Consider the following 27,109-nt stretch of genomic DNA (forward strand, 5'->3'; position numbering starts at 1 on the left):
AAATGACAGTGAGGCTGTATAAACTGCTAAATGCTTTGTGGGAACAGTTTGGTTCTGGATCAAGACTGGACTGCAGAGAGAGAGTCAAACAGAGTTTAATGACAGGCTTGTAGCATCCAAAAGATGAGCAGGGATTCTGCACCCAACAACAAATCTGCTCAATGATTTGGCGATGAGCAGAGTTGAGAGGAAGGCTTTTATCCAGGAGGAGCCAAGCTGAGGTAACAAACACGCACACGCCTGCCCACGAGGTCTGGATCCTGCTAGGGGGGAAAAATCTACCTTTCCATGCCGTCTTTTAACTTTTCATGTCATCCATTTTCTTTGGTTTATTTTGTTATTGATCAGAGTTCCATACAATATTCAAGTCTGAATAATGATTCCTCATCTTTCAAATGCATTTAGAGTGTCTGCCATCTTCATTTTGAAGACTGGCTGGTGTAGGACCAGCACTGGAGTTGAGGGGGGATGAGGGGGGATGGCATCCCCCCTGAAATAAAAACGGTCCAAATCATCCCCCCTGTAAAACTGCCATCCCCCCTTTCCATCCCTTATGTCATTTCATCAATGAATGTGGTTTTACTGCTATTTCAACATTTAGAGTCATCACCAGAAAAATAACACCAGAAAAATAACTTATTTGACAATTTTCACCTGTTTCAAGTAAATTTTCACTTGAAATAAGTAGAAAAATCTGCCAGTGGGACAAGATTTATCTTCTCATTACAAGCAAAAAAATTGAACTTATTTTAAGTGAAAATCTACTTGAAACAGGTGAAAATTGTTGTTATTTCCAGTGATGAGTCTTGTTTTAAGTGTAATGAGATTTTTTTACTAAAATGAGACATTTTAGCTAGAAATAAGACAAATATTCTTGTTAAGATTTTGAGTTTTTGCAGTGATCCATTGTACTTATCCTGTGAAGGACAGAGTCATATTGATAAGTTCAGAAAAGTGTTTTTTATTGTTGTGTTTTGATGTATTTGATGTAAGCCCAGTGGATATTTAAAGCTTACAGAAGGCTGCATTTAACTGCTGCTATGTCATTCCTGCAGTATTTCTGCAGGTGTTTTGGTCAGTGCTATTATTTGTAATATATTATATTATTTGTAATCAGCACAAATTATCTGTCCCCATATGATAAAATCCACCATCCCCCCTGATTTTTTTTTACAACTCGAGTACTGTGTAGGACCCATGAGCTCACGATTCTGTACAATAAACGCTTCTGGTGAGTTTTGATCAGATCACTTCCAATTTTTGAACACGCAGTCAGATTTTCTTTAAATCAAATTCTGACAATCCTAACATCAACAGATGTTTCTATCCAGGGTTTTTAGGACAAATGTGATTGTTTTGGCCATGGAGATGATTTTTCTAATCATCTTTTCACTTGAAACCAGTGTAATGTTTTAATGTCAGTTCACTCGCGTCACTCAGACCTGTAGACTCAAGCAAAGATCTTTAGAAATAAATGATATGAGTGACTACTTTTATCCAGTCATTTGTTAATGATTGTTTGTTATTTCACTCGGCACATCACCATCTACAAAGGTACTGTTTAGTTCATTAATTCTGAACCACATCACGTCATGTTGTATCCATGTACGTGTTTCTGTAAAAAGCCCTGCTAGGAATGAAATGGCTCATATCTGATTAACTTCAGAGGGAATTTTAATCTGATATGGTGCAGGGAGTAGTAAGTGTGTGAGAACAAGCGTGTTTGCTCTTCATTGTTTATCCAACTTCTTGGCACACAATGTCGATTCCATCTGAAATCTGCGTAAATTACATTAAAAATATGCATTTTCTTTTATCTGTTCACAGTACATAAAATAGATGTTTTTTAAAAATGAACATTTTATGTGTTGTTTCTTTTTTTATTGCATCGCATGTCGCATTTTTATTTTTAGATTTGTACTCAAACTGCTTTTCTCAGGAACTCTTTGATTCAGATTCAGATTCAGACGACTTTATTGATCCCTTTGGGAGGTTCCCTGGGGGAAATTGACATCTCCATCTCACACACACACAGCACTGTCATATACAAATCACCCCAAAAACCAAACACCCATATAAAGATAAAAATATAAAAATATAAAAATATAAAAATATAAAAATAAAAATAAAAAATAAAAATAAAAATAAAAATAAAAATTAAAAATTAAAAATAAAAAGTGCAGTGCAATTAAATGGATAAAAGGGAAATAAGTGTTATGTAATATTAGTTGTTTGCTTTAAGCTCCAAACTGAGTCGCTTGTGCTTTTAAAAATCAAACCTTTTTTTATGGTCAGCGCCATGGCATCATGTGGCATCATTTGGCTTGATGGGACCGGGTTCCAATCAAGACGGTCTCAGGCCCCGTTTACACATAGACATTTACAAAAACGGATATTTCCCCCTCTACGTTTTGAAAAATTCCATCGTTTACACAAGATCGTTTTCAAAATCTCTTCGTTTACACGAACCCGCATAAATATGCTGTTAAGGTGCTGTGAACAGCCAAACCTGCAGGGGGCAGTGTAACGAGAAGCGTAAAGTCATGCTAGCCAATCAGAATCCTGGAAAAAAACGTCAACAAATGACACGTGTGAAGCCTGAATAATATGGTTCTGCGTTAAATCGACGGCGTAGCCTACGTACGTACGGTGCGTGTCGCCGCGTACCCTACGCCGTAGGCTCTGCGTTGGTGTAACGCGGAACCATAAATCAGCCTTGACTGCCAGTTACTTCCCAGACGGAACGAGAGTCTTTCGTTTGGAGTGACAGAGAAGTGGAGTTACTTTTAAGTGTGACTTTAGAATATAAAACAGGTAAAATACAAGAAAATATTGACGGTGGCCAAACTAATTGTAAACACAGGTGTCACACATGACGCTGGGGACGTTTCTGTTGCATAATGTGACGTTCTGAAGCCTAAATCTCCGTTTTCCTCTGTTTAGACGCAAACGTGAAAACAGAGATTTTGAAAATCTCCACTTTGGCCGGAGTTTTCAGAAATGATCGTTTTTGGTGACTTTGAGCTCCGTTTTCGTGTAAACGAACGGCCAAAACGCATGAAAACGCCTCAGTTTTTGCTCCGTGTAAACGGGGTCTTACTCCATTTCACATGGTCAGGCTGCAGCCCAGGGAGGAGCCAGAAGTGTGACGGACAGACAGGCTGCAGAAACACCTCTCAAGGTAAGCGTGAGCAGAGCAACAGAAGACGCTCTGGCAGGAGGCCCCCCTCCCGTAATCATGTTATAGTTCTGCAGACAGTCCACAAAGGCAGGACGCAAACATCCACGTACGCACATGCATGTGATGAAGACAATCAGCTCACACAGTCACACAGCCGAAGCCCATTAAAGCTCGGGCAGGTGCAGCGTGACATGCTGGGCTGCATAAAGAGCTGTGCACTCCGTATCCACCCAGACACGTGCACAATACACACAAACACGTACATAGTTAACATACATGGCATGTGTAACATCAGTGCTCATATACTGAGGAGCAGAAAAGAGGGAGAGGGTAAAAATAGGATGAGGGATAGAAGAGGCAAAGCGAGGGGACGAGTGCAGCAGTTTCGCAAGCGTTTGGCTCCGTTCAAATAGTTGCCATGGTTTCGAGATGTTTCCATGGAAATGCTAGCTGCCAATAAAATGAATTTGAGGGGGATCTTTGCAGCAGGTTGGCACGAAGGTGAGAGCGATGTGGGAGAAGGGGGACCACGGAAACTGCAGCGGAGTGGGTGGGGGGGGGGATGAAAACAGGGTGGCCACTTCTCTGCGCTCACCTGCTGCACCGGGATCTGCTGTGAGAGGTTTAGGGTAAACAAGGTGAGGGAAACATGCCACGCCACGGACGGCAAAAAGGCACGGAGACTATTTAAGTCCTGATGGGTTGTCATAGTAACGGTGGCCTTGCAAGGCAGAGAGCAGGTAAATACATACATAGGAGTGTGGCCTGATGCTGATTAACATGTGTGTGACACAAACACGCTCATGAGTGTGTGTTAGATGTGTGTGTGTGTGTGTTTCCACACACAAACACAATCAAAACACTTCCTCCTAACTCTCTTTCAGGGAACTGGAGCCGGTGATGATGGGAACTGGATGCTTTAGCGGAGCGTGGACTCTGACGCACACTTGTTTATATGTGCACACGAGTGTGTGAGACCACGATGTTTCATACTTTAACTGCTCCTTCAAGGGCTAAACAAGGCTTTTAATGTGCGCTCAGCCGGCGAACGACGTCTGCTTTTCTAATTCACGCTCCCCTGCATCTCCTGCCTGCCTCCCTTCCTCCTCCCTCTCCTCCATCTTTCCTTCCCTCCATTTCATCTCTACCTTTTCCTCTCTCTCACTCCGTCTGTGTCTCTCTGAAGGACAGAGGTATTCCCACATTTCTTGGTCGCCATGGCAATGCTGCAGCAAGAAAGAAAGAAAGAAAGAGAGGCCGCAAGAGGAAAGAGGTGCTGGGGGGGTGGGGGAGGTTGTGTGTGTGTCGGGGGGGGGGGGGGCAATGCTAATGCTTCTTCACTGATTATCGATTGGGTTTTCTTTCATCTCCCTCTGTCCCCATCTCCCCCCTTCACCCCATTCAAACCTCTGACACCCACCCACACCGGCTCACCCCGTCCCTCCTTCCTGCTCCTGTTTCCCTCTTTTCATCCGTCTCCTTCATTCCTCCCTTGCTCTCCTCTTCATCCTTCTTGGTTTTGAAACTCATCTCCACATAGTGCCTTCGTTATTATTATTATTATTATTGGGTCATTTAGCAGGCGACGTTGGTATCCACAGCAACCCGGAGAAGTGCCACCGGTTCCTTGGTGAATACCAATATAGACAAGCATCCATCAATATCCCAGTGACTCATTATCAGTCTAATGGCGAGCCTGCTGCTGTCACACCGCACTATAAATAATGTTGTTTCGGTAGGCGGCATGGTCGCCGCCACCTGACGCTGTGTAAACAGGTCCGTGAGCGCGGTGCAGGAGCTGAGGTTGGTATATGAGGCAACACCTCCTGCACATACACCGGTTTGAGCTCTCGCCATTGCATTTAACTGCAGAGGGGTAGAGGAGATAGTGCAGCCCGGTGAATTAGCAGCAGCTCAGCCGCGGTGGCAGACGGGGCAGATGCATCAGAGCCTGACTCAATATAGCAGGTCGTGGAGTAAATAAGGATGGTGCACTCCTTTGCATAGGTGTGGACATCTGCAGGCTCCGCTCGTGTGTCTGCTGTCTTTTCACAATGCCGGCGAACAGACACACAAAAAGGTACAGGTGGTGCTGTGCAACTGCAGGGGCTGCTGCTCGTCAGTCCTCCTCTCTGGCTAATAGATGATGAGAATTAGCAAAAGTAGGAGATTGCTGTAACTACTTATATTGCCGAGTGTTGCAGCGTTGCAAAAAGGGAAACTGGTTTAACTATGACCACACTCGGGTCAGGAGTGAACCTTTATAAGTAACCTATATAAGTCTAAAAGGAGTGCATGGCCCCGCCTTTGCGTGCATCATGAAGTTGGTCAGTTCACCTTGGGGAAACAAACGAAGCATCTTTATGCCACCGAGTCTCCTCCCAATCATCTTTAATGTATACGAACGCCGAGAGCACTCCTGATTCTACAGGGTTACAAGCAGTACTGGAGTTGAGGGGGGATGAGGGGGGATGGCAAACGGTCCAAATCTTCCCCCCTGTAAAACTGCCATCCCTCCTTTCCATCCATTATGTCATTTCATCAATGAATGTGGTTTTACTGCTATTTCAACATTTAGAGTCATCACCAGAAAAATAACACCAGAAAAATAACTTATTTGACAATTTTCCCCTGTTTCAAGTAAATTTTCACTTGAAATAAGTAGGAAAATCTGCCAGTGGGACTAGATTTATCTTCTTATTACAAGCAGATTTTTCTACTTATTTCAAGTGAAAATCTACTTGAAACAGATGAAAATTGTTGTTTTTTCCAGTAATGAGTCTTGTTTTAAGTGTAATGAGATATTTTTTTACTAAAATGAGACATTTTAACTAGAAATAAAACAAATATTCTTGTTAAGATTTTGAGATTTTGCAGTGATCCATGTTACTTATCCTGTGAAGGACAGAGTCATATTGATAAGTTCAGAAAACTGTTCTTTATTGTTGTGTTTTGATGTATTTGATGTAAGCCCAGTGGATATTTAAAGCTTACAGAAGGCTGCATTTAACTGCTGCTATGTCATTCCTGCAGTATTTCTGCAGCTGTTTTGGTCAGTTCTATTATTTGTAATATATTATATTATTTGTAATCAGCACAAATTATCTGTCCCCATATGATAAAATCCACCATCCCCCCTGATTTTTTTTTACAACGCGAGTACTGGTTACAAGACGATGCATTCTTCATCGCATCATGTTGGTGTCTGCTGGGGAACGCTGGGAAGTCAGAGATGATTATCCGGCCCAGCTGTCCAGAATCTGGCCGGCCGAAACACTACCGTACTTCCGACAGAGTCCCGTTGCACGTCTGGATTGGAGAAGCTCGGAGGATACGAATGCATGGACACGAGCCGGTTTCCGAGCCCCAGATCGGAGCGTGTGATGGTGTCACATCACAACAGGCTGCAAACGCGGTACACTGCAGAGGCGGTTCCACCACCTCTTTAAAAAGCTGTTTTTAACGCACCCACAGTCACAAGCAGTGCCTGGCGCACTCGCGTTATGTTGATGCTCCCACCAGCGTCTGACAGAACATATGTTTGCACTCTGGGAAAAAAAGACATCTCTTCATGGATAGCCGTGCATGAAATATTGTCCCATGCCGAATCCTTGTTATAAATTACATCTTGTGTTGTGTGCTGGATTTTTTCTTTTTTTTCTTTGACCTTCTCCTGGGATGACAGATTCTCTGCTCTGTCTCACTGCGAACTGCTTTTGCCAAACCTGCTCTGCTACGTGAGTCACATGTGGCCCGAAGTGTGTTTTTTTTTTTTTTTTTTGTTATGACACGGCGTGTTTAACGGTGCGTTTAAGATATGTCACATTCAGGTGGAAAATTGTATCTCCTGTGAGTTGTCTTTGAAGCATAGAAATAAATGGCCTTGTTTTCAGCTCGACCAACATCCATAACCTTGCAAAGCCACTCTGAATCTATGATTTTCTTTTTCTTTTAAAAAAGATTTTTAGCTTGGGAACAAAAAAAAAAGTCAAGCGACAGTCGACTGAGCCTGGCAAATTATGGAAAGTGAAGTAAATGACATTGACAACGAGCAGCGAAGAAATTGGAAGAGGAACCAAACGGCAGCTCAGAGCTTCCAAAAGCACATAAACGTCTCACAAATAAATGCACAAAGTCTTTGCGAGTGTGTTCTTCACTTTCCTCAGCAACTGTTCTTCAGACTTTGCACGTGCACTGTTTGCACCCTGGATTTTTTTTGGGATGCTTTCGCATTGAAGGAAGAACTGCGTGTGAGGTGTCAAGCAACACCGGCTAAATATAGATATATGTTCTCACCATTTACGACTCAGTTAGCAGCGATTATGTCAAAGCTGCAAGTATGGGATGTAAAGTGAGTTTCTCTCTTCAGTTAGCACCAGTTCTGCTACTCGATCTCATTGTTTCCTGTTTTTATCCGTGCAGCCATTCGCAGACGCTTGACCCTGGCCAGCAGGTGCTTCATCTGTGTTGTGTCCTTTCAAAAGAAAACAGCGTGTGTACATATTTTTTAAACGTGGGAAAACAGCGACTGCTTCCATGTCAAATATAGGGCACATATGTACAGTAAATGCGAAACTCTGCCTCTGCTGTGTGTGGGAGACGATCAGGGGACGTATGTAAATCTTAGGCATAACTTACCCTCGCTGATTGAGTTTACCGTAAACGACAAACCAATTTTATTCTGATAAATCGACAATTTTAATCTTATATTGAGATTTACGGTGAATAATATCTATACAGGACATAAAATCTTTATTTAAGAGCCCGCATGGTTCCTGAATTAACTCCATGTACCTCTTAATCTGCTGGATAACAATCTTTAGACAGTAATTATAGTTTATGTCATCGTTAATCATGTTTTCTTGTCACCATACGTACACAGAAAGCGTCTCATATGTTGCATCGGCGTGTGTGGGTACAGCGCCTGGATACGTTATGCAGGATGTGTCATAGGTTGCGCTTGTCATCCCGTCCGTATTCTCTCGCTCTCTCTGAGTCGCATTACCGCGCTCCTGCTGCTTGCTCTCTAATCAATAGCTCATCTCTTGATGTCGATCCCCTTCTGGCCTCAGAGGAAAACAAATGTCCTTCCACAGGACAAACAACAAAACAAGAGGGGGTTGGGTTGCGGGAAAAGAGAACTTAGGAGCCAAAGCTGATAATTAAGAAAAACACTGTATACCTAATGAAACTCCTGAATAGTACGTTGCAGTGAGCGGTTGGCAAAAGGTGAAGAGGATGTGGGAGGTGAAGAGAGAAACATTGGGATGGAGGGAGATGGATTAAAAAGGGGTGGCTGTGGGATGGATGATTAGCCCCTGTCTCCAAGGTTACACTCTACAACTGTATCACTGCAAAGAGGGGCCGTGGTGATGCTTGTGGGAGGACGGCATCAACCGTTCCCCACCTGAGACTGAGTTACGTGAGACAGAGGCGGCTTTTCCTGCTCCTGACCTTCCAGATTCTGGACCGACGGCGGCCTTGACCTCCAGAGGAAGCTCCCCTCCCAAAGACACTGAGACACTGTGCTGCCGATGCCAGCGCACTGCGCATCAGAGCAGAAAACCGGAGACAAATGGCACTGAGGCGGAGAGTGACAGGCAACAGGCCCCGGAAGGGGGGAACCATCGGGGGGGTTGGTTGCTTGGATGAGAAAGAGGAAGCAAAAACATGATTTTCCCTCAATTTTAGTATAGTCCCCTGCTCCTGTTCTTTCCCCTCAGTTTCTCCTCAAATCACCATCCCTATCATTCCATCACCTTTTCCTTCCCCCCCCACTGTTCCCCCTTCCTTCCATCACAGCTATTTTAATCTAACCAGAGGTGAAAGAGAAATACAGTCTTGTTATTGAGTTGCATGCTTCAGCCCCGCTCTTTTTGCCACATTTAAATTGCCCCTGGATTTCACGACGTCTGCTCCAATCTTTCTTCGTACCCTTGAGTCATGTAAATGCTGGTGTTGGTGAGGTGAAAATAAGAATTATAAGGTGCTTTTGCATAATCTATTCAGTGTGGCTGTCGACTACACCCTTGATCTCATGTATGCCCAAAGTGGGTTGCGTCAGCATTTTGAAGTTTCAACAAATGACTTTTATTACTATCCCAACAGCACATGATCAGTAGGGTCAAACTAACCTTTTTCACGACAGTCCAATGGGTTAGGGTTAGTAAAAACAATAAACCCTACCATGCACTAAAGCTCATGCATGTATGGCATCCATCCATCCATCCATTGGATCCACATGTAAAACTTCAAATAATGGCAGAATGGCAAAAAAGGGGGGAAAAGAGGTGAGCTCGTAGCCTCTAGCTCTTCACTCACCTCTTTTCCCCTCCTTTTTTTTCTCTTTTCCCTTAGCTCGGATACTTCACAAATGTGCCAGACCTGAGCTGTCTGGGAGATTTGCAAGGTCCTGTGCGAAATGGCCGGGGGGGGCCCTCGCGCGCTCGCTACACTCGCGTGTGCAAAATCTTTGGGGTTTTCGGGTCAGATCGGGTGTCTATATGCGCAATTTTAACTCTCCAATTTGTACAATACTGGATACAAACACATACACATGTTTCATTATGAAGCATTGCATACCTTCCCCTGCCTCATCATCATCTCGGCTTGACTCGACGCGGGGCCCTGCGGCTGCTTGAGACCCGGTCGGATCGGTGATTTTTGTAACAAATTTATCAAACGAGCCTTTCAGAGGCATTAAACTCTTCCATTTTCTTTAGTTTTTTTTTTTCATTCCCTGATGGAAATTTCCTGAATCTGTCTCGTTCTCTTGACATTGTGTGACAGTTTGTTCCAACTCCACCCGTCGATCAGAGCAGCTTGTGTCTGCGCTTGGTCTGACGCAGTTGTATTGAACAACAGACACGCGCATCATTGCACATATATTTATTGATATGCACAGACTAGTACACATTTAGGTCTGTAATGGAACGTGACTGTTGATATTTATAAGAGAAAGAAGGAAAAAAAAACGAAAAAAAAAACGAAAAAAAAAAAAAAAAGGGCCCATAGCGCGAGGCCCTTGGGGCGCGAGGCCTCATGCGGTCGCACGGTTCGCACACCCCTTGCGGCGGCCTTGGTGCCAGATACCTGCTTGACTTGGGAAAGATTATACGAGTAATGGGAAAAAAGTTGTATCAGACCATAGCTGACAACGAGAAGCCGTTCGCGGCTAGTGCTAGTTGGCTAGAGCGACAATGCATGAATGGAGACACAAAATTAATAAACGCAGGTCCCAAATAAACGCCTGTTGATTTGAGCAATTAAAGCAAATAAACGCTCGGGCCTTTATTTGGTGTTTTACGGTATACAGACACAGCAGGAAATTACAGGAAGTTCATGCAGACCTGTATGTAAAAGTGCTTATAGCCTATGCCTTTTTTTATTGTTAATCACTTCGCTTGCATATACCCAGACAAAAGCTGGAGCACTCCTTACAGCAAATATATAAATCTAATATTAAACTGAACACTGATCTGATTGCAGACTTTTTGGGGCGAAACAAAAGAAAGGCGAGACTAAATGATTGATTTGCGCACCGTGTTCCAACAGTATGGATGGATAGGTTATCAAAAACAAGTAAATCTGGTTATGTAAATCTGAACCAGGTCGTTGCCGTCTAAAGAGTGTAAGTGGGGGTTTTGTGGCCTTGGGAAAGTCTTAAGACCGTGTGCTTGGTAAGTCAGACTCATTTCCAGTGAGTGTTGAACTCCACCATGTCTCCAACTCTGTTCATCACCTGTATGGATAACATCGGTGAATCAAATGGGGGGTGGTTTCTAGTGGTTGGTTTAAGATTGTATCTTCGCTTTTTGGCCCTGAAATGATTCTGTTGGCCTAATCGAGCTGGCAGCCAACCGTGAAGCAGCCTGGATGACGTCCCTGAGAGTTGTTATGAAGGTCCAGACTGAGTTGAGAATGAGTTTCTGCCTAAAGTGAAAGAGGTTCATGAATGGGGGTAGAACAAGGCAGAAGATTGACAGGAGGAATCTGGAAGCATCTGCAATGATGTGGACAATGTACCCATCAGTTCTGGTAATAAAAAAAGAGATGAGCTGAAGGGCAAAGCTGTCTATTTACCAGTCGATCTACTCCCAACCCTCACCTATTGACATGAGCTGTGGGTAGTGACCGGAAGAGTGAGATCGCCAATACTCCCGGATGAAAAGAGCTTCCTCTGAAGGGTGGCCGAGCTCACCCTTAGGGACAGGAGGAGGAGCTCAGTCATCCGGGAGAGCTTTGGACTACAGTCGCTGCTCTTCCGCATCGAAAGGAGCCAATTGAAGTGATTTGGGCATCTGGTCGGGATACTTTCCGGATGGCTCCCCGGGGAGGTGCTTAAGATATGTCCCGCTGGGAGGAAGCTCTGAGGCAGGCCAGGGATTTGCTGGAGATGCCACAGCATATCACAGTAACTATACCAAAGAGCTGAAGGAGATGTTTGAAGAGAGAGGTCTTGAGAACTCTGCTCAGGCTGCTGTCACGTGACCCGGTGCCAAATAAGTGGAAGAAAAAGGGATGGATGGATGGATGGATGAATGGAATCAAACCAAGGGTAAAGCACTATGACACTTTTTTGGCAAATAAATCATGCATTTGGCTTCTTTTATGGGAGTCGTCATTGGTAAATCCAAGTTAAGCATAAAACCAACACACTGAAATTATAGCATAAGAAAGTTCTTTCAAAACGTGCTGCCAAAAAGCATATTTTTTATGATCCCAGAGGTGAATCATAAAGCGTTTTGTCATTGCCCAACCTTTAGAACAATCATTAAACGTCAGACAACTTTTCCAAAATATAATAAGTGCTGGTGACTAAATCTGTCCACCCTGCCAGTGAGGGCTTTTTCATCTGCGGATGGTCCACACCCCAGGACTGATGTCAGAGCGTCTGCTACTGGTGCAGCCATTAAATGGCAGTAACTGCATTAGTATACGTTTATAATCAAAGTAAAAGTACATTAGCACTGATTGCTGCTGCCTGTCAGTCTTGTAAAGGCTACTAGGCCATTTCCAACTCATTTATAGTTAATCATACGACAGTGAAAAACACAATTCACAAGCAGAACACCTTCCAGACAGTTGTCAGTCTTCACGGGAGAGGATGTCCTCAGCAGTTCACGCCGGAGTCCAACTGTGCGATGCATAAAGAGAGGTGAAGAAACTGCGAGCAGCATCTTTCACTCTACGGGCCTTCGTCAGTATATTAAATATTACAGCTCATAAAAGTACTAGTAGAAAAAAGCCTGAGCACACACACGCAGCAGGTGTAGCCGGAGAGGCACGGCCCGAACACCTTGCAGTCACTTCAAAACCATGAAGCCTTTATTCTTCAGCCAAAAGTGAGAACATCTGTCCAAAGCAGCGTAAGCAGACAGTGATGCCAAGAACACCAGCAGATCTACAACACAATGGCTGAAAAAGACAAAAACTGATAAGATGAAATAGCCGAGTTAAAGCCGAGACCTCAGTCTGACTAAAATGCTGTGATGCGCCCTTATGAAAGGTGTGCATAAAGAAATGCCTTAAAATCTCAATAAACCGAAGCAACATCGCAACGAAGAGTGGGCAGAAACCTCCATATTGATATGATAGATCAATAACATCATATAGATGACAATAAAGTCAAGTTTTGATGCCAAAAGTGGCTCTACAAGCTGCTGAATCATAGAGTCCATTCATCTACCCATCTATGATCCATACCCTCCTCCTCCTATACAGGTTCACGGGGCTTTATCTGCTTTATCTGCTTTATCTGGCATCTACTTCTTTTAATTTATTGTTTTCACTTGATTTTTTTTAAATATTCTGATGCAAAAGACTTTGGAAATCAAAAAAAGGATGTCATTTCTTTTTTGCATGACTTTAGTTTAATTTAGTGATCGCATTGGCAAGTTACTGCAGAGAAACTGCCAAATGTTTTCATATTCTGCTGCTTTTGATGTTGATGGACCGGTTACGACCTGACTTATGATGTCAGAATAGTTTGGTAGTCGTTTATTTCTTAATCATTGTTAACACGCAAAGACAAAGTCAATACATCTGTGCAACACTGCCTTGCACACTGCCATCCACACACACACACACACAGACACACACGTACACACACGTACACACAGACACACAGTAAGCCAATAATTGTAACCCTGAGTCAGAGGCATTCTGAATCTGACCTCTTGCCGACCCCCAGCAAATGCAATGCAAGTGTTCACCGGAGGCAAGAAAACATCGGACCAAACAACACATGCACACACGCGCACACACAAACACACACAAGCAGACGCGCGGCGCAGGCGTAGGTCAGTGGCTTTGGTCACGATTCACACCCTGCAGCCAGCCGGTCCACATGCCCAGTGTCCAACACACACACACACACACACGCACACGCACACGCACACGCACGCACGCACGCACGCACATGCACACGCACACGCACACACACACGCACACACATGCACACACGCACGCAGGCACGCACGCACGCACGCACGCACGCACGCACGCACGCACGCACATGCACACACACACATGCACACACATGCACACACATGCACACGCACAAACGCACGCACGCACGCACGCACGCACGCACACGTCTTCAGAGCACCGTCACACACAACTGAAGATGAAGAAATGGATGAATAAGTGAAAGAAGAGGACGCTGCAGCGACAGACGCTCAGAGAAAACACACACACACACGCGCGTGAGGAATTCACACGTTCATTAACACCCACCGAGAGCATCGTCACCTGCAGGAGCAGGTCGTGCTGGCGAGGTGCACGTTTCCCTCCGGGAGTGTTTACAGACCTGCAGTCAAAAATAAAGCGACACAATCTCACTTTGCAAAATTGTGAAAAAATGTTATTTTTATTTCATAAATTTCTCAGTGTGGCACATGAACAGAGACGGGATGTTCTGGAAAAGATTTGGCACAGAACCTTGAAGCAGAACAAAATCCTACATCGTTCAAACACGCAGACAGACGTGCGGCCCGTGTGACATGTTCCTCCAGCGTTCACGTTGCACGTCTGTGGTTATAACAGGTTAAAACACAGTCTTAAGAAACAATCACAAAAACAACCACAGTCAATATTGCAGAAGAAAAAAGCCGAAGCGGAACAAAGGAGCAGATGGAGCCCATGTTTAATTGAACAGAGGGAAGGAAATATCAGAGGCCTTGGTTTGTTGTGAGTTTGTTTTTCGTTTCCTGAGAGAGTCACAGTTGTGCAGGGGGCTAGCGGGAGCACGGGAGAGCGTTTGTGTGTGTGTGTTTGTGTGGACGAGAGTCGTAGCTTGACATCTAGCTGCAGGGGGGTGAGGGATGGCAGAAGGAGGAGGTGGGGGGGGGGGGTTAAACATAGGAAGCATGAGGTAGATAGAAAAGAGCGGAGGAGGAAACAGAAGGGGATGAGAGTCGTGGGAGGAAGAAAAAGGGGATCGGAGAACGCGTGCGCGTGCGTGTGCGTGTGTGTGTGTGTGTGTGTGTGTGTGTGTGTGTGTGTGTGTGTGACTCAGACCTCAGGGGCGGCGGGGGGGCATGACTGAGGGTTCAGCTACATTTTTGAGGGACCGGGTGAGAAAAGCAGGAGTAGTCAGCCGTGCTCCTGCTAAGCCTCCCCGGGGTGGGAGATGGAGAGGAGTCATCCCCCCCTCCGGCGCCGGGTGACATATAAGCACCACGGAGGCCCCTCCTCCTCCGTCTTCATCTCTGCCGCACGTATATATACACAAGCACGGATACTGCCCACTCACGTGTACGTAAATGCTGATACCTACGTCCGTGTGTGTACAGGACCATCTCGGAAAATTAGAATATTGTGATTTTCTGTAATGCAATTACAAAAACAAAAATGTCATACATTCTGGATTCATTACAAATCTACGGAGCCCCTCTGGTGACATTTGAAAAAAATAAAATAATGCGTGGCCGAGCATTAAAATCTCGTGGCCACGAGATAATCAATGCGTGGCCACGAGATATTAACTCGTGGCCACGAGTTAATATCTCATGGCCATGAGTTATTAATGCGTGGCCACGCATTATGTATCTCGTGCCCACGCATTATTTTACTCGTGGATGGCATTATAACCTACTGTCTGGACTTCGTGGATGCAACTTCCTTGGTGGGATGGTTATTCATCATTAATAACGGTAATTATAGTCTATTTATATTAAAGAGCAAGAGTATTGTCATGGCGAGTGTAGTAATAACATGTGACATTTGAAAAAGATAAAATAATGCGTGGCCACGCATTAATTATCTCGTGGCCACGAGTTATTAATGCGTGGCCACGCATTATTTTATTTTTTTCAAATGTCGCCAGAGGGGCTCCGTACAAATCAACTGAAATATTGCAAGCCTTTTATTATTTTAATATTGCTGATCATGGCTTACAGCTTAAGAAAACTCAAATATCCAAATATTCAAAAATTTAATATTCTGGGAATCTTAATCTTAAACTGTAAACCATAATCAGCAATATTAAAATAATAAAAGGCTTGCAATATTTCAGTTGATTTGTAATGAATCCAGAATGTATGACATTTTTGTTTTTTTAATTGCATTACAGAAAATAAAGAACTTTATCACAATATTCTAATTTTCTGAGACAGTCCTGTATGTGTGTGTGTGTGTGTGAGTGACATCCACAAGGACACACACTTTATGGATGGACAAGATACCTCTCAGTGTCATCTTTCATTCCTTCTGCTGTGCTTTTTCTCTCTCTATTCCTGCATGCCCTGTCCTCCCCTGTCAGTCTATTTCCTCTGAGCTGGGAGGGTGGGGGGGTATGGGGGAGGCCTGGGGCGGCAGGAGCTGTTGCGTGGTAAGCAGACTCCAGCGCCCACCGAACGAGGCTCGTGGCAGTTTGTGAGCGTCGGGGGTTAAGGATGCGTCTCTGCAAAGTTTGTGTCACCGAGACTACAAGCAAGAAACAAGAGCAGATGCGAAACAAGAGTACTAAAGTCCGGATGAGATGAATAAATCAGCACCAATGAGCAAGGCTGCATGCCTCAGCAGCTGACATGAGGGGGTGGAGACAAAAAAAAAAGGGTAAAGAAAAATCGATATCACCAAGTAAGAATTTATTTCATTCTGATGACTGTTTACAACAATTTTCTGCTTTCTTTTTTTTTTTTTTTTTGTACTCGTCTCAGTGAGAGGAGGCTGCAGCTCTGATTCGGAGCTCAGCTGGGGAGTCTTATCTGGGTCAGCACTGATTTCTGCTCCAGTTTCACCTTTTCTGAGACTAAACATCTCCCGACTGGCAGCGTTTGACGGCGATCGGGGGGTTTGACCTCGTGTCATCTGGGTCTCTGCCACCGTAACGGACAGATAAAGGTTAGACGGCTCCGTTATCAAACCAGCGGCCTGCAAACGGCACATACGACTGTCACTGTCTCCTCAACCCCCCGTCTACAAAGTTCAGACCTAATTTCACACTGCAAAGCCCCGTCCTGCCGAGCTCCTGACAAATATGAAACACGGCTAAACATGGAGTCAGTGTACCCTAAAACAGTAGGGATAGATAGCGGCGAGTGTGTAAATGTGGCCGTGCGTCTGTCCTCCGAGAGAAGCCCAGCTGCTGGGTCAGCAGATCTGTTAATAGTCAGGGCTGGTCCAGAACATTTCAGAACAAGTCCCACGGTCGGCACACGTCACAGCACCGGAGCAGAGCACAGATCGCCACAGCTGCCGGGCATGAAGGCGCTCCAGGTTGTTTTTGTGAAGCACATCCGTGTTTGAAACTGCAATATGGCTGCTGTCACGTGAAAGCCTTACACCAAATGTCACATTTGTAGGATCTAGGGCAGGGGTCGGCAACCCAAAATGTTGAAAGAGCCGTATTGGACCAAAAACACAAAAAACACATATGTCTGGAGCCGCAAAAAATGAAAAGTCTTGTACAAGCCTTAGAATGAAGGTAACACATGCTGCATGTATCTATATTAGTTATAACTGGGGAAAGATTTTTTTTTTCATTATGCACTTCGAGAAAAAAGTCGAAATGTCGTGAAAAAAATCGAAATTTCGAGGAAAAAAGTGGAAATTAAAAAGATTAAAAAAGGAAAAAAGAAAAAAAAAGGAAAAGAAAAAAAAAGAAAAAAAGGAAAAATCTCAAGAAAAAAGTTGAAATGTCGAGAAAAAAGTAAAAACGTCAAGTTAGTACAATATTGAGAAAAAAGTCGAAATGTTGAGAAAAAAGTCGAAATGTCGAGAAAAAAAATCAAAATGTTGAGAAAAAAGTCGAAATGTCGAGAAAAAAGTCAAAATTTCATGAAAAACGTCAAAATTTCGAGAAAAAAGTCGAAATGTCGAGATTAATGTTGAAGTACAATCTCGAGAAAAAAGTTGAAATGTCGAGAAAAAAGTCGAAATGTTGATAAAAAAGTCGAAATGTCGAGAAAAAAGTCAAAATTTCGAGAAAAAAAGTTGAAATGTCAATATTAAAAAGGAAAGGAAAAAGGAAGAAAAAAGAAGAAAAAAGAAGAAAAAAAATAAAAAAGAAAAAGGTCAAACATTTTTTTAAAAGCTCCAGGACCCACTAGGGCGGCGCTAAAGAGCCGTGGGTTGCCGACCCCTGATCTAGGGGGTGGGGGGGTGACTTCTTTTAAACTTATCACACTCTGTGTTTGTTGTTCTTATTGTTTTTTTGTTTCGGCAGCGAAACGGGCTGCAGAATCTCACCAGAAGTTGAAAAGACTGGAGATATGAGCTTTTCACATGGCAACAGTAATACTCCTCTTCATAAAGCATTCATGAGAGGCTCCGAGCTTCACTTCCCCTATTAAGCAGTATTTTACAATTATACGGGCTGTGATCGTGTCCCATTTTACTATTTCAGGGACTGTGGATATTTTTTCTTGGTTTTCTTCTGAGCTGCAGCTGCCGTCCGCCCTCTGACCCCCAGCCGAGCGACACAGCGGAGATCCTCATCTGGGATGAAGCGCCACTTATCACTCCTGCCTCGTGCCCCACACATGCCAACATCCTTCCCTGACACCCAGCTACCCGAGCAATCAGATTGTACGTCCTGTAACTCGAGGCAATGGTTTCCAAAGCAACAAGGAATTAAGCCGTGCGCCAATGTCACGGCCGTTCTCAAATTAAGGACACCTTCAGAGGCTATAAAGGACGCACCGGTGAAGCGAGGCGTTGCAGCAGCAGCGGCAGCGGCGAAGGCGGCTGCATTAAACTCCACTGCACCGAGCTGCATGTCGTTGTAGAAAGCAGCTCCTGAATCAATAAATCACTCAGTCATTAAGCATGTGTGTGCGTGCTCTTAAATATACACAACCTTGAGTGTGGTCAGCTTTAATAAGCGGCTTCAGGGCAGCAGAAAAAACATGTCTGTGCACATGTGACCGAAACAAGACTTCTTTATTTTCTCATGATGTGACCAAACAGAACAACCGGGGCACGAGGGGAAAAAAGGAGAAACTCAGCGTTGGACCAGCGGGAGGGTTGATAGGACCCCTGACTGCCAAGCGTCCCACAGCTGAAGCATGAAGGAGCACAATGAGACAGGCGTGCTGCTGCCGGCGGGCGGGGAGCGGGGCGTGGAGGACTCGGTGACACAGTGGCACACAAAAAAACTGCTGCACTTAACAGAATCACAGCAGCCCTCGTGTAAGGAGAGCTGCTGGGTTTGGCTCTCGTGCACTACCCCGATGGCCACGCGGAACATAAGAGCACCAACGATTAAAGTTGCTTTCGTCAACGGAAGTTATGACTAAATATTAGCGATGGGCGGTATGGACAAAAAAATGTATCACGATAATTTCTGGCATTTATCCCGATAACGATAAAAATGACGATAAAAAAAATTTAAAAATAAATCTATCTCACTCTCAGATCCGCCATGTTTGTTACACAAATACGTCATCAATGGGAATTTTTCTTTCTTTCTTTCTTTCTTTCTTTCTTTCTTTCTTTCTTTCTTTCTTTCTTTCTTTCTTTCTTTCTTTCTTTCTTTCTTTCTTTCTTTCTTTCTTTCTTTCAAGCTCATTTCTTTCTTTCTTTCTTTCTTTCTTTCTTTCTTTCTTTCTTTCTTTCTTTCTTTCTTTCTTTCTTTCTTTCTTTCTTTCTTTCTTTCTTTCTTTCTTTCTTTCTTTCTTTCTTTCTTTCATTCTGGCTCATTTCATTCTTTCTTTCTTTCTTTCTTTCTTTCTTTCTTTCTTTCTTTCTTTCTTTCTTTCTTTCTTTCTTTCTTTCTTTCAGGCTCATTTCCTTCCTTCCTTCCTTCCTTCCTTCCTTCCTTCCTTCCTTCCTTCCTTCCTTCCTTCCTTCCTTCCTTCCTTCCTTCCTTCCTTCGTTTTGCGTCGATTTAACGCAGAACCGTAAATCAGCTTTACACAAAAACGTCATCAACGGGAATTTATCTTTTTTACCGCGAGATGACAAATTCTTATCGTGGGGAATTTTTTTGACGGTATATCGTGAACGGTAAAATATCGCCCATCCCTACTGTTATAAATTCCCTTATAAGTAAGCTGATACCAGAATATAAGCTGTTAATTTGTTAAATATAAAGCTGTTAATTTGCTAAATATAATTTATATTAATGTTTGATTTAAACAGGTTAATATTATATTCAGGTATGTTTAGTTCAGTCTGTTTTGAGTCAGGCGATTATCGGGCAGCTAAGTTTAGGTTTGGGGTCCTCGGAACCTCGCGTGTGTGTGCTCAGAGTAAAATGTGTGTAACTCCCGACCGGCTGCAGAAAAGTTCAGATAAAGAAAAGTCAAACGGAAAAACGGTGTCTTTATTCCTTAACCGGAGTACGTCCACGGGTGAAGGGTCCCAGTACATCATTTCAACATATAGTTCTTCAATATTGGTCCTTCGAGCCGGATTTCTTCACTCGCGGCGGAGAAATGGACACACCGATTACAACCACGGCGGGCAGCGGCGCGCTGGGAGCCAGAAGCCGACAGTTTCCAGCTCGCCTCGAAAGCTACCAGGTTAGCCTGCCACGGTCCCTCATTCCTCACGGTGCCCGCGCCGAAGATGAAAGAGAACGCGTCGGCGCTCAGCAGCTGCAGTCACTCAGCCTCCAGACGAGTCTGTGAGGACCGCGGACCAGCCGCACGGAGCGCACGCGGCCCCTGAACGTCTCTTAAGCCCGCGAACAGCCCACGAGGGGAGCGAGTGGAACATGGCGATGCATATCAGAGACTTGTCCAGCCAGCTAACAGGCCATATGAGCCGGCCATCGGTGACGCCCGCGGAGCGGAGCTATCAGAGCAGCCATGGTTCTCCTGTCCTACAGCCACCAGCTCATCTCGACCAGAGCATCCCGTCATATCAGTCACCCTGGTTAAGTGATGTAGTGGTTCACAGCACCCCTCAGCCACAGCCATCCAGCCTGCAGCTTGGACCAGCTAGACTGCTTCAACACGAGCCACACCTGTCTACGCTGCCACATACCACCTCTGCAGCATTAAAGCTTCAAGCAGCAACGACTCCTATGCTGGGTAGTAGACAGGATAACTACATACTGACGCAGTCTCTGCCATCAGCTGTGTCATCTGCATGGGCACCACGCCCCTCCACGATGCTGAACGTATCCATGCTGCAGCCTACTACTCAAGTATCACAAGCAGTGAGTTATTCAAGTGCACAGATAGCAGCTACATCTGGCTACCAGCTTAATCAGCCCCCTACACAGACTGTTAATAATGTACAAGACAGAGTGCCACCAGCTGCACAGCTGCAATACCTGCCCCTGCAGACAACACCAGTAAATCCAGCATCAGTGCAGCAACACATCCCATTCATGTCTGCAGCCCCGGTGCAGCAACGCACTCCGCTTATGGCTGCACAGCCAGCGTATCAATCCCCCCAGATGGCAACCGCTGCATATTCTGCCATCCAGCCAGTATACCAGCTACCACCGCCAGCGCAGAACCAACAGCTGCAACTCTACCAGCCGCTGCCTCCACCTTCAACCCAGCCAGCCTATCAACTGGTGTCTCCCCCTGCTGGTTCCCCCATGCAACAGCACGTGTCGGTTCTACAGGCTCAGTACAGCCCCCAGTCTCAGTATACGCCACTGCAGGTACCGTACACCGTCCAGTCGCCCAGACAGCCTGTTCCAGTACCTGAACTGCCTAAGCTGGTGCATGACAGTGAGAGAGAGTTTGCTGACTTAAAAATGGCGCTGGATCACCTGCTCAATCCGCACACTGAACTTTCTGAACATTACAAATACCGTGTGCTTATGGAACGCTTGGTCCTGGACGAAGCCAGGCTAATAGCTCAGTCATGCAGACACTATTTACAACCCTACAGCGCCGCCATGCAGGCTTTGCAGAGACAGTATGGGCAGCCACATCAGTTGGCACAAAGTGAGATTGCAGCCATCTTGAACTCTCCTGATCTCAAATCTGGGGATCCAAAGGCCTTCCAGAGCTTCGCCCTCAACGTTGATCTGCTAGTGGGGATGCTAACTTCATTGGAAGGGCAAAATGGGATGGAAGTGATGTCTACTGGTCATGTCGACCGGCTACTAAGCAAACTCCCCAGACACATGAGAGACAATTTCGTGGAGCATCTGCAGATCCAAGGGCGCCTCAGCACCAGCAGCCTGAACCCATACAACCTCAGAGACCTCGCAGAGTGGCTAAAGGTGAAGGCAGAAGCTCAGAGACTGTCCGCAAAGATGGCACAGCGCCACCGAGCTGAAGGAGCGCAGCCTGCCAAGAGAGACAGATCTGTCCCTACTCCCCGGGCTCGGACTCAGCCTGTCTCTGTGTATCACGGTTCAGACCAGCCCAGATCAGCTGATATGTCTCGGCCAGCAGCAAAACAACAGACATTTAAAAGGATGTGTCTCTTCTGCAAGAGTACAGAGCACTACCTGTCACAGTGTCCAGATATTATTAAACGCTCAAAACAGGAAATCGAGAAGTGGATAGCAGAGGGCAAGCGCTGTCGCAGCTGTGGACGTACTAACCACGACCAAGAGAGCTGCACTTTAAAGAAACCATGCGGTGAGTGTCAGGAGATCCACCTGAGAGTGCTGCATGATGTCACCAGGCCGGGCCCCCATGTCTACCTCATCACACCAAAAGACTGCACCTCAGCTCCCCACTCGATGCAAGGAGGAAAAGTATACCTCAAGGTGGTGCCAATCATCATCAGTCATGGGACCAAATCACTGCAGACTTATGCAATCCTCGACGACGGGGCTGAACGCACCATAATACTTCCAGCTGCAGTTCGAGACCTGGGGCTCAGAGGCAGAGCGGAGTCCCTCACCCTGCGGACTGTTCGTCAGGATGTTGTTCACCTCACTGGAGCATCAGTTGACTTTCAGGTGGCCTCCCCAGCATCACCATCAGAACAGCATTTGGTCGAGAGGGCCTACACCGCAGGTCGGCTCAGCCTGACAGAACAATCCTATCCAGTAGCAGCGCTCCAGAGACGGTACCGCCACCTGCGAGGGTTACAACTGCAGAGCTTCAACAAGGTACAACCACTGCTGCTCATCGGTGCAGATTACACTCACCTGATTACTGCCACAGAACCCGTGAGGTTCGGCCCAAGGGGAGGACCCGTAGCCATCCGCACAGCACTCGGTTGGACGCTGCAGGGTCCAGATGGTTCACAGCCCCCCGCTGCATCATGCTACTACACCGCCTTCAAGCCAGCACCAGATGACATCTACCAACACGTCGAACGGCTCTGGCAGCTTGATGTGCTCCCATTCCGCAGTGAGCGGTTAGCAGTGCGGTCTCGCCTGGACCAGGAAGCGGTTGGTGTCCTGGAAGCACGCACTACGAGAGTGAAGGTTGGTGACACGCTTCGCTACGCTACACCTCTGCTCCGGGTAAAGGGTGCACCACCACTAAAGGCAGATGTTGAAGCAGTGATGCCAAAGCTACGCAGTACAGAGAGACGACTACTTAAAGACCCTGTCAAAGCTAAGATGTATGAAGCAGAGATCCAGAAGCTCATAGATGGTGGGTGTGTCACAAAGCTCCAAGAGGGAGAAGGAAACAGCTGCAGCGAGTCCTGGTTCATCCCTCATCACCTGGTCCATCACAATGGTAAACATCGCCTGGTCTTTGACTGTTCCTTTAACCATGGTGGTCTCTCCCTTAATGAGCAGCTCCTCCCAGGTCCAACCCTCGGACCATCTCTCATCGGGGTCCTCCTGCGGTTCCGCCAGCACGCTGTCGCCATCAGTGGAGACATCCGAGACATGTTCCACCAGGTTCGGCTTCTACCGGAGGACCAGCCGCTGCTGAGGTTTGTTTGGAGAAACCTGCAGAGGGAGAAGGAGCCTGATGTCTACCAATGGCAAGTCCTGCCATTTGGTACCACGAGCAGCCCGTGTTGCGCAACATTTGCTCTGCAAAAGCACGTCAAAGAAAGTGCTGCAGGAAATGAAGACATCCTGCAGTCTGTCGAACAGGCTTTCTACGTGGACAATTATCTTCAGAGCCTGTCAACGACTGGGTCAGCCAAGCTTCTGGTGGACAAGATGCGACGGTGTCTGGCTTCGGGAGGATTCGAGATTCGACAGTGGGCAAGTAACTTTTCATGTGTCATCTCCCATTTGCCTTCCAGTGCCAGATCTGAGAGCACGGAGCTGTGGCTGGCTGAGAAGAGTAACGATCTACAGGAGCCAGCTCTTGGTCTGCGGTGGTCCTGTCCATCTGATCGCCTCGGTTACAAGCCGAAACCTCCAGAGGGTGAGACCCCCACTATGCGTTACATATATAAAGTGCTCGCCCGCCAGTATGATCCGCTCGGGATCATTATCCCGTACACGACACGGGCCAAGATCCTCGTCCAGAGACTGTGGGCGAAGAAGAGGAGCTGGGATGACCCGAACCTCCCACCTGAGATCCTCCAGGCCTGGTCCAGCTGGGAGAGAGAACTCCCCGAGCTGGCCAACATCTCCATCCCTCGAACATATGCACCACTGGAGCTCGCTACTGACACCACTGAGTATACTCTCCATGTTTTCTGTGACTCATCTGAGCAGGCATACGGTTCAGTGGCGTACCTCACCACAAGAAGTGATGGCACCGTTCACGTCTCATTCGTTATGGCGAGGTCGAGGGTGGCCCCAAAGCGCCAGCAGTCGATGCCACGATTGGAGCTCTGTGCAGCGCTGACAGGAGCCCAGCTGTCCTCCCTCATCCACAAAGAACTCACCCTGTGTGTTGCCCAGACCTTCTTATGGACTGATTCCACAACAGTTCTCACCTGGCTAACATCTCAGTCGTGCAGGTTCAAGGTCTTCGTTGGGACCCGGGTTTCAGAGATCCAGGAATTGACGGCCTCACACACCTGGAGGTATGTGGATACAGCTAATAATCCAGCTGATGATCTCACACGTGGCAAGACGTTAGCTGAGCTGGCAGCACCAAATCGTTGGATCCAGGGACCAGCATTCCTTCGCCATCCACCAGATGAGTGGCCATCATATCCTAACACCACAGAGCCAGAGGACAGCAGTGAGGTAAAACAAAGTGTTTTTTGTGCTCTCACACAGACAAACTCACCACTCAATATCCCAGACATCTCCCAATTCAGCAGCTGGAGAGAGCTGGTTAAGGCTACTCAGCAGTCTCTTCACGGGGCGGCGGCTGACCCTGCATCGCCTCTGTGTGACCTTCGAGATGCAGAAGTCCACCTGCTGAAGACCAGCCAAGCGGACTGCTTCCCCGACGACATCAAATGCCTCAGAGCCGGCAGGCCCGTGCCCCGCAGCAGCAGGCTGAGTACGCTCGCTCCAGAGTTAGACCCCACAACAGGTCTTATACGGGTTGGGGGACGCCTGCGTCGTTTAGGCAGCTGCAGCCCCACCGACATTCACCCAATACTGCTGGATCCACATCAGGCAGTTACCAGCCTCCTCATAAAAGAGATGGATGCTCAACTGCACCACCCGGGGCCTGACAGGGTGTTTGCGGAGATGAGGCGCTACTACTGGATTCTGCGGGGAAGGCAGGCTATTAAAAAGTATCAGAGAGCCTGCGCTGGTTGCATGAAGTGGAGAGGGAAGCCAGTGGTGCCAAGAATGGCAGACCTGCCCTCTGCGCGTCTGCGGCTACTCAAGCCTCCGTTCTTCTCAACAGGCGTGGACTGCTTCGGGCCGTACATGGTTAAGGCTGGGAGGCGAAGTGAAAAGCGCTGGGGAATTATTTTCAAATGCCTCACGACGAGATGTATACATCTGGATCTGCTCACCAGCCTCGACTCAGATGCCTTCCTCCTAGCACTGAGACGGTTCAACGCACGGAGAGGCACCCCCTTTGAGATCCTCTCTGACCAGGGGACTAACTTCCGAGGCGCGGATAAGGAGCTGAAAGAGGCCTTCGCAGCGATGGAGTCACAGCTGCAGGAGAGGCTTGCAGAAAAACAGATTAAGTTCTGTTTTAACCCACCAGCATCTCCCCACTTCGGCGGTGCCTGGGAGCGTGAGATTCAATCAGTTAAGAAATCCCTGCAGGTGGTCATAGGCGCACAAGTGCTCCAAGAAGAAGTTCTGCTCACGCTCCTCATCGAGGTGGAAGGCATCCTCAATGCCAAGCCGTTAGGATACGTATCCTCAGATGTGGCCGATCCAGACCCGGTGACGCCAAGCATGTTGTTGATGGGGCGGCAGGATGCCTCTCTCCCACAAGTCACCTATGCTCCTGACACCCTCACCAGAAGACGCTGGCGTCATTGCCAGATGATGGCGGACCACTTCTGGACACAGTTCATCAGGAACTACTTACCTACTCTCCAAACACGCCAGAAGTGGCGCCAACACGCAGATCATCTCCTGCTGGACACCTTTGTGATGATTGTCGATCCTCAGCTTCCACGTGCTCACTGGCCGATGGGGAAGGTGGTCAAGCTGAATGCAAGTGATGATGGATGCATCAGGACGGCTGAAGTCAGAGTGGGCGAGAAGACTTACCTGAGACCGGATCTCGGCTGGTCCAGATGTCAGCTCTTCCTGAAGATAATCCTACTTAAAGGACTTTTGGGGAGGGAATTTATGTTTGTTTCAAAATAGCCATGCTATTTAGGGGGCGGCTGTTATAAATTCCCTTATAAGTAAGCTGATACCAGAATATAAGCTGTTAATTTGTTAAATATAAAGCTGTTAATTTGCTAAATATAATTTATATTAATGTTTGATTTAAACAGGTTAATATTATATTCAGGTATGTTTAGTTCAGTCTGTTTTGAGTCAGGCGATTATCGGGCAGCTAAGTTTAGGTTTGGGGTCCTCGGAACCTCGCGTGTGTGTGCTCAGAGTAAAATGTGTGTAACTCCCGACCGGCTGCAGAAAAGTTCAGATAAAGAAAAGTCAAACGGAAAAACGGTGTCTTTATTCCTTAACCGGAGTACGTCCACGGGTGAAGGGTCCCAGTACATCATTTCAACATATAGTTCTTCAATACCTACTAAATATCGTCGTCAACGAACCCCTTTATCACCTGAAGAAAACGAGACGAGACGCAACGGAAATAATGGTCATGTGACGATAACGATAATTAAATATATAATGCAATATCGTAGAGGAATAAAAACAAGACTAAAATGTAGATTACAAAATAAAAACTCTGCTAAAATGTGTCTTCATTTTCGTTGACCAAAACGAGACGAATTGTTCTACCAAAGATCCTTAATGTCCATGTTTTCAGTAGTTTCTCTGGTTTAGTTCTGCTGGGTGACCTTAGTCCTCAATCCCAGTCGCTGCAGCGGGGAATCAGATCCAGAAGATGCAGCTGCAGAGTTAGAGGCTGATGCCGTTAACGCAGAGCTCTAGGTTCACGTCAATTAAAAACAAAGTTACATAGAGAAAGGGGCCGATGGCCGGCCACGTGGGGATCTGCTCTGGGGCTGGAGAAGAAGAAGATCCATCTTAGGATACACTTTCCTGCATAGACGTGGAAAAGAAAACCC

At 46.3% G+C, this 27,109-nt stretch overlaps 1 protein-coding gene across 1 annotated transcript in view; it reads right to left on the reverse strand.

The window, feature by feature from the left end:
• LOC133422425 (uncharacterized) overlaps positions 1 to 27,109 on the reverse strand; it is a gene marked incomplete at both ends in the record, with an annotated part of 91,866 nt that overhangs the window by 15,211 nt on the left and 49,546 nt on the right. The window contains one exon of the mRNA XM_061712412.1: positions 19,069 to 19,286. Within this exon, the coding sequence (XP_061568396.1) occupies positions 19,069 to 19,286 (218 nt within the window). The remainder of the gene's footprint in view (positions 1 to 19,068; positions 19,287 to 27,109) is intronic.

The sequence above is a fragment of the Cololabis saira genome, chromosome 21, assembly GCF_033807715.1.
Source record: "Cololabis saira isolate AMF1-May2022 chromosome 21, fColSai1.1, whole genome shotgun sequence".
Taxonomy (NCBI): Eukaryota; Metazoa; Chordata; class Actinopteri; order Beloniformes; family Belonidae; genus Cololabis; species Cololabis saira.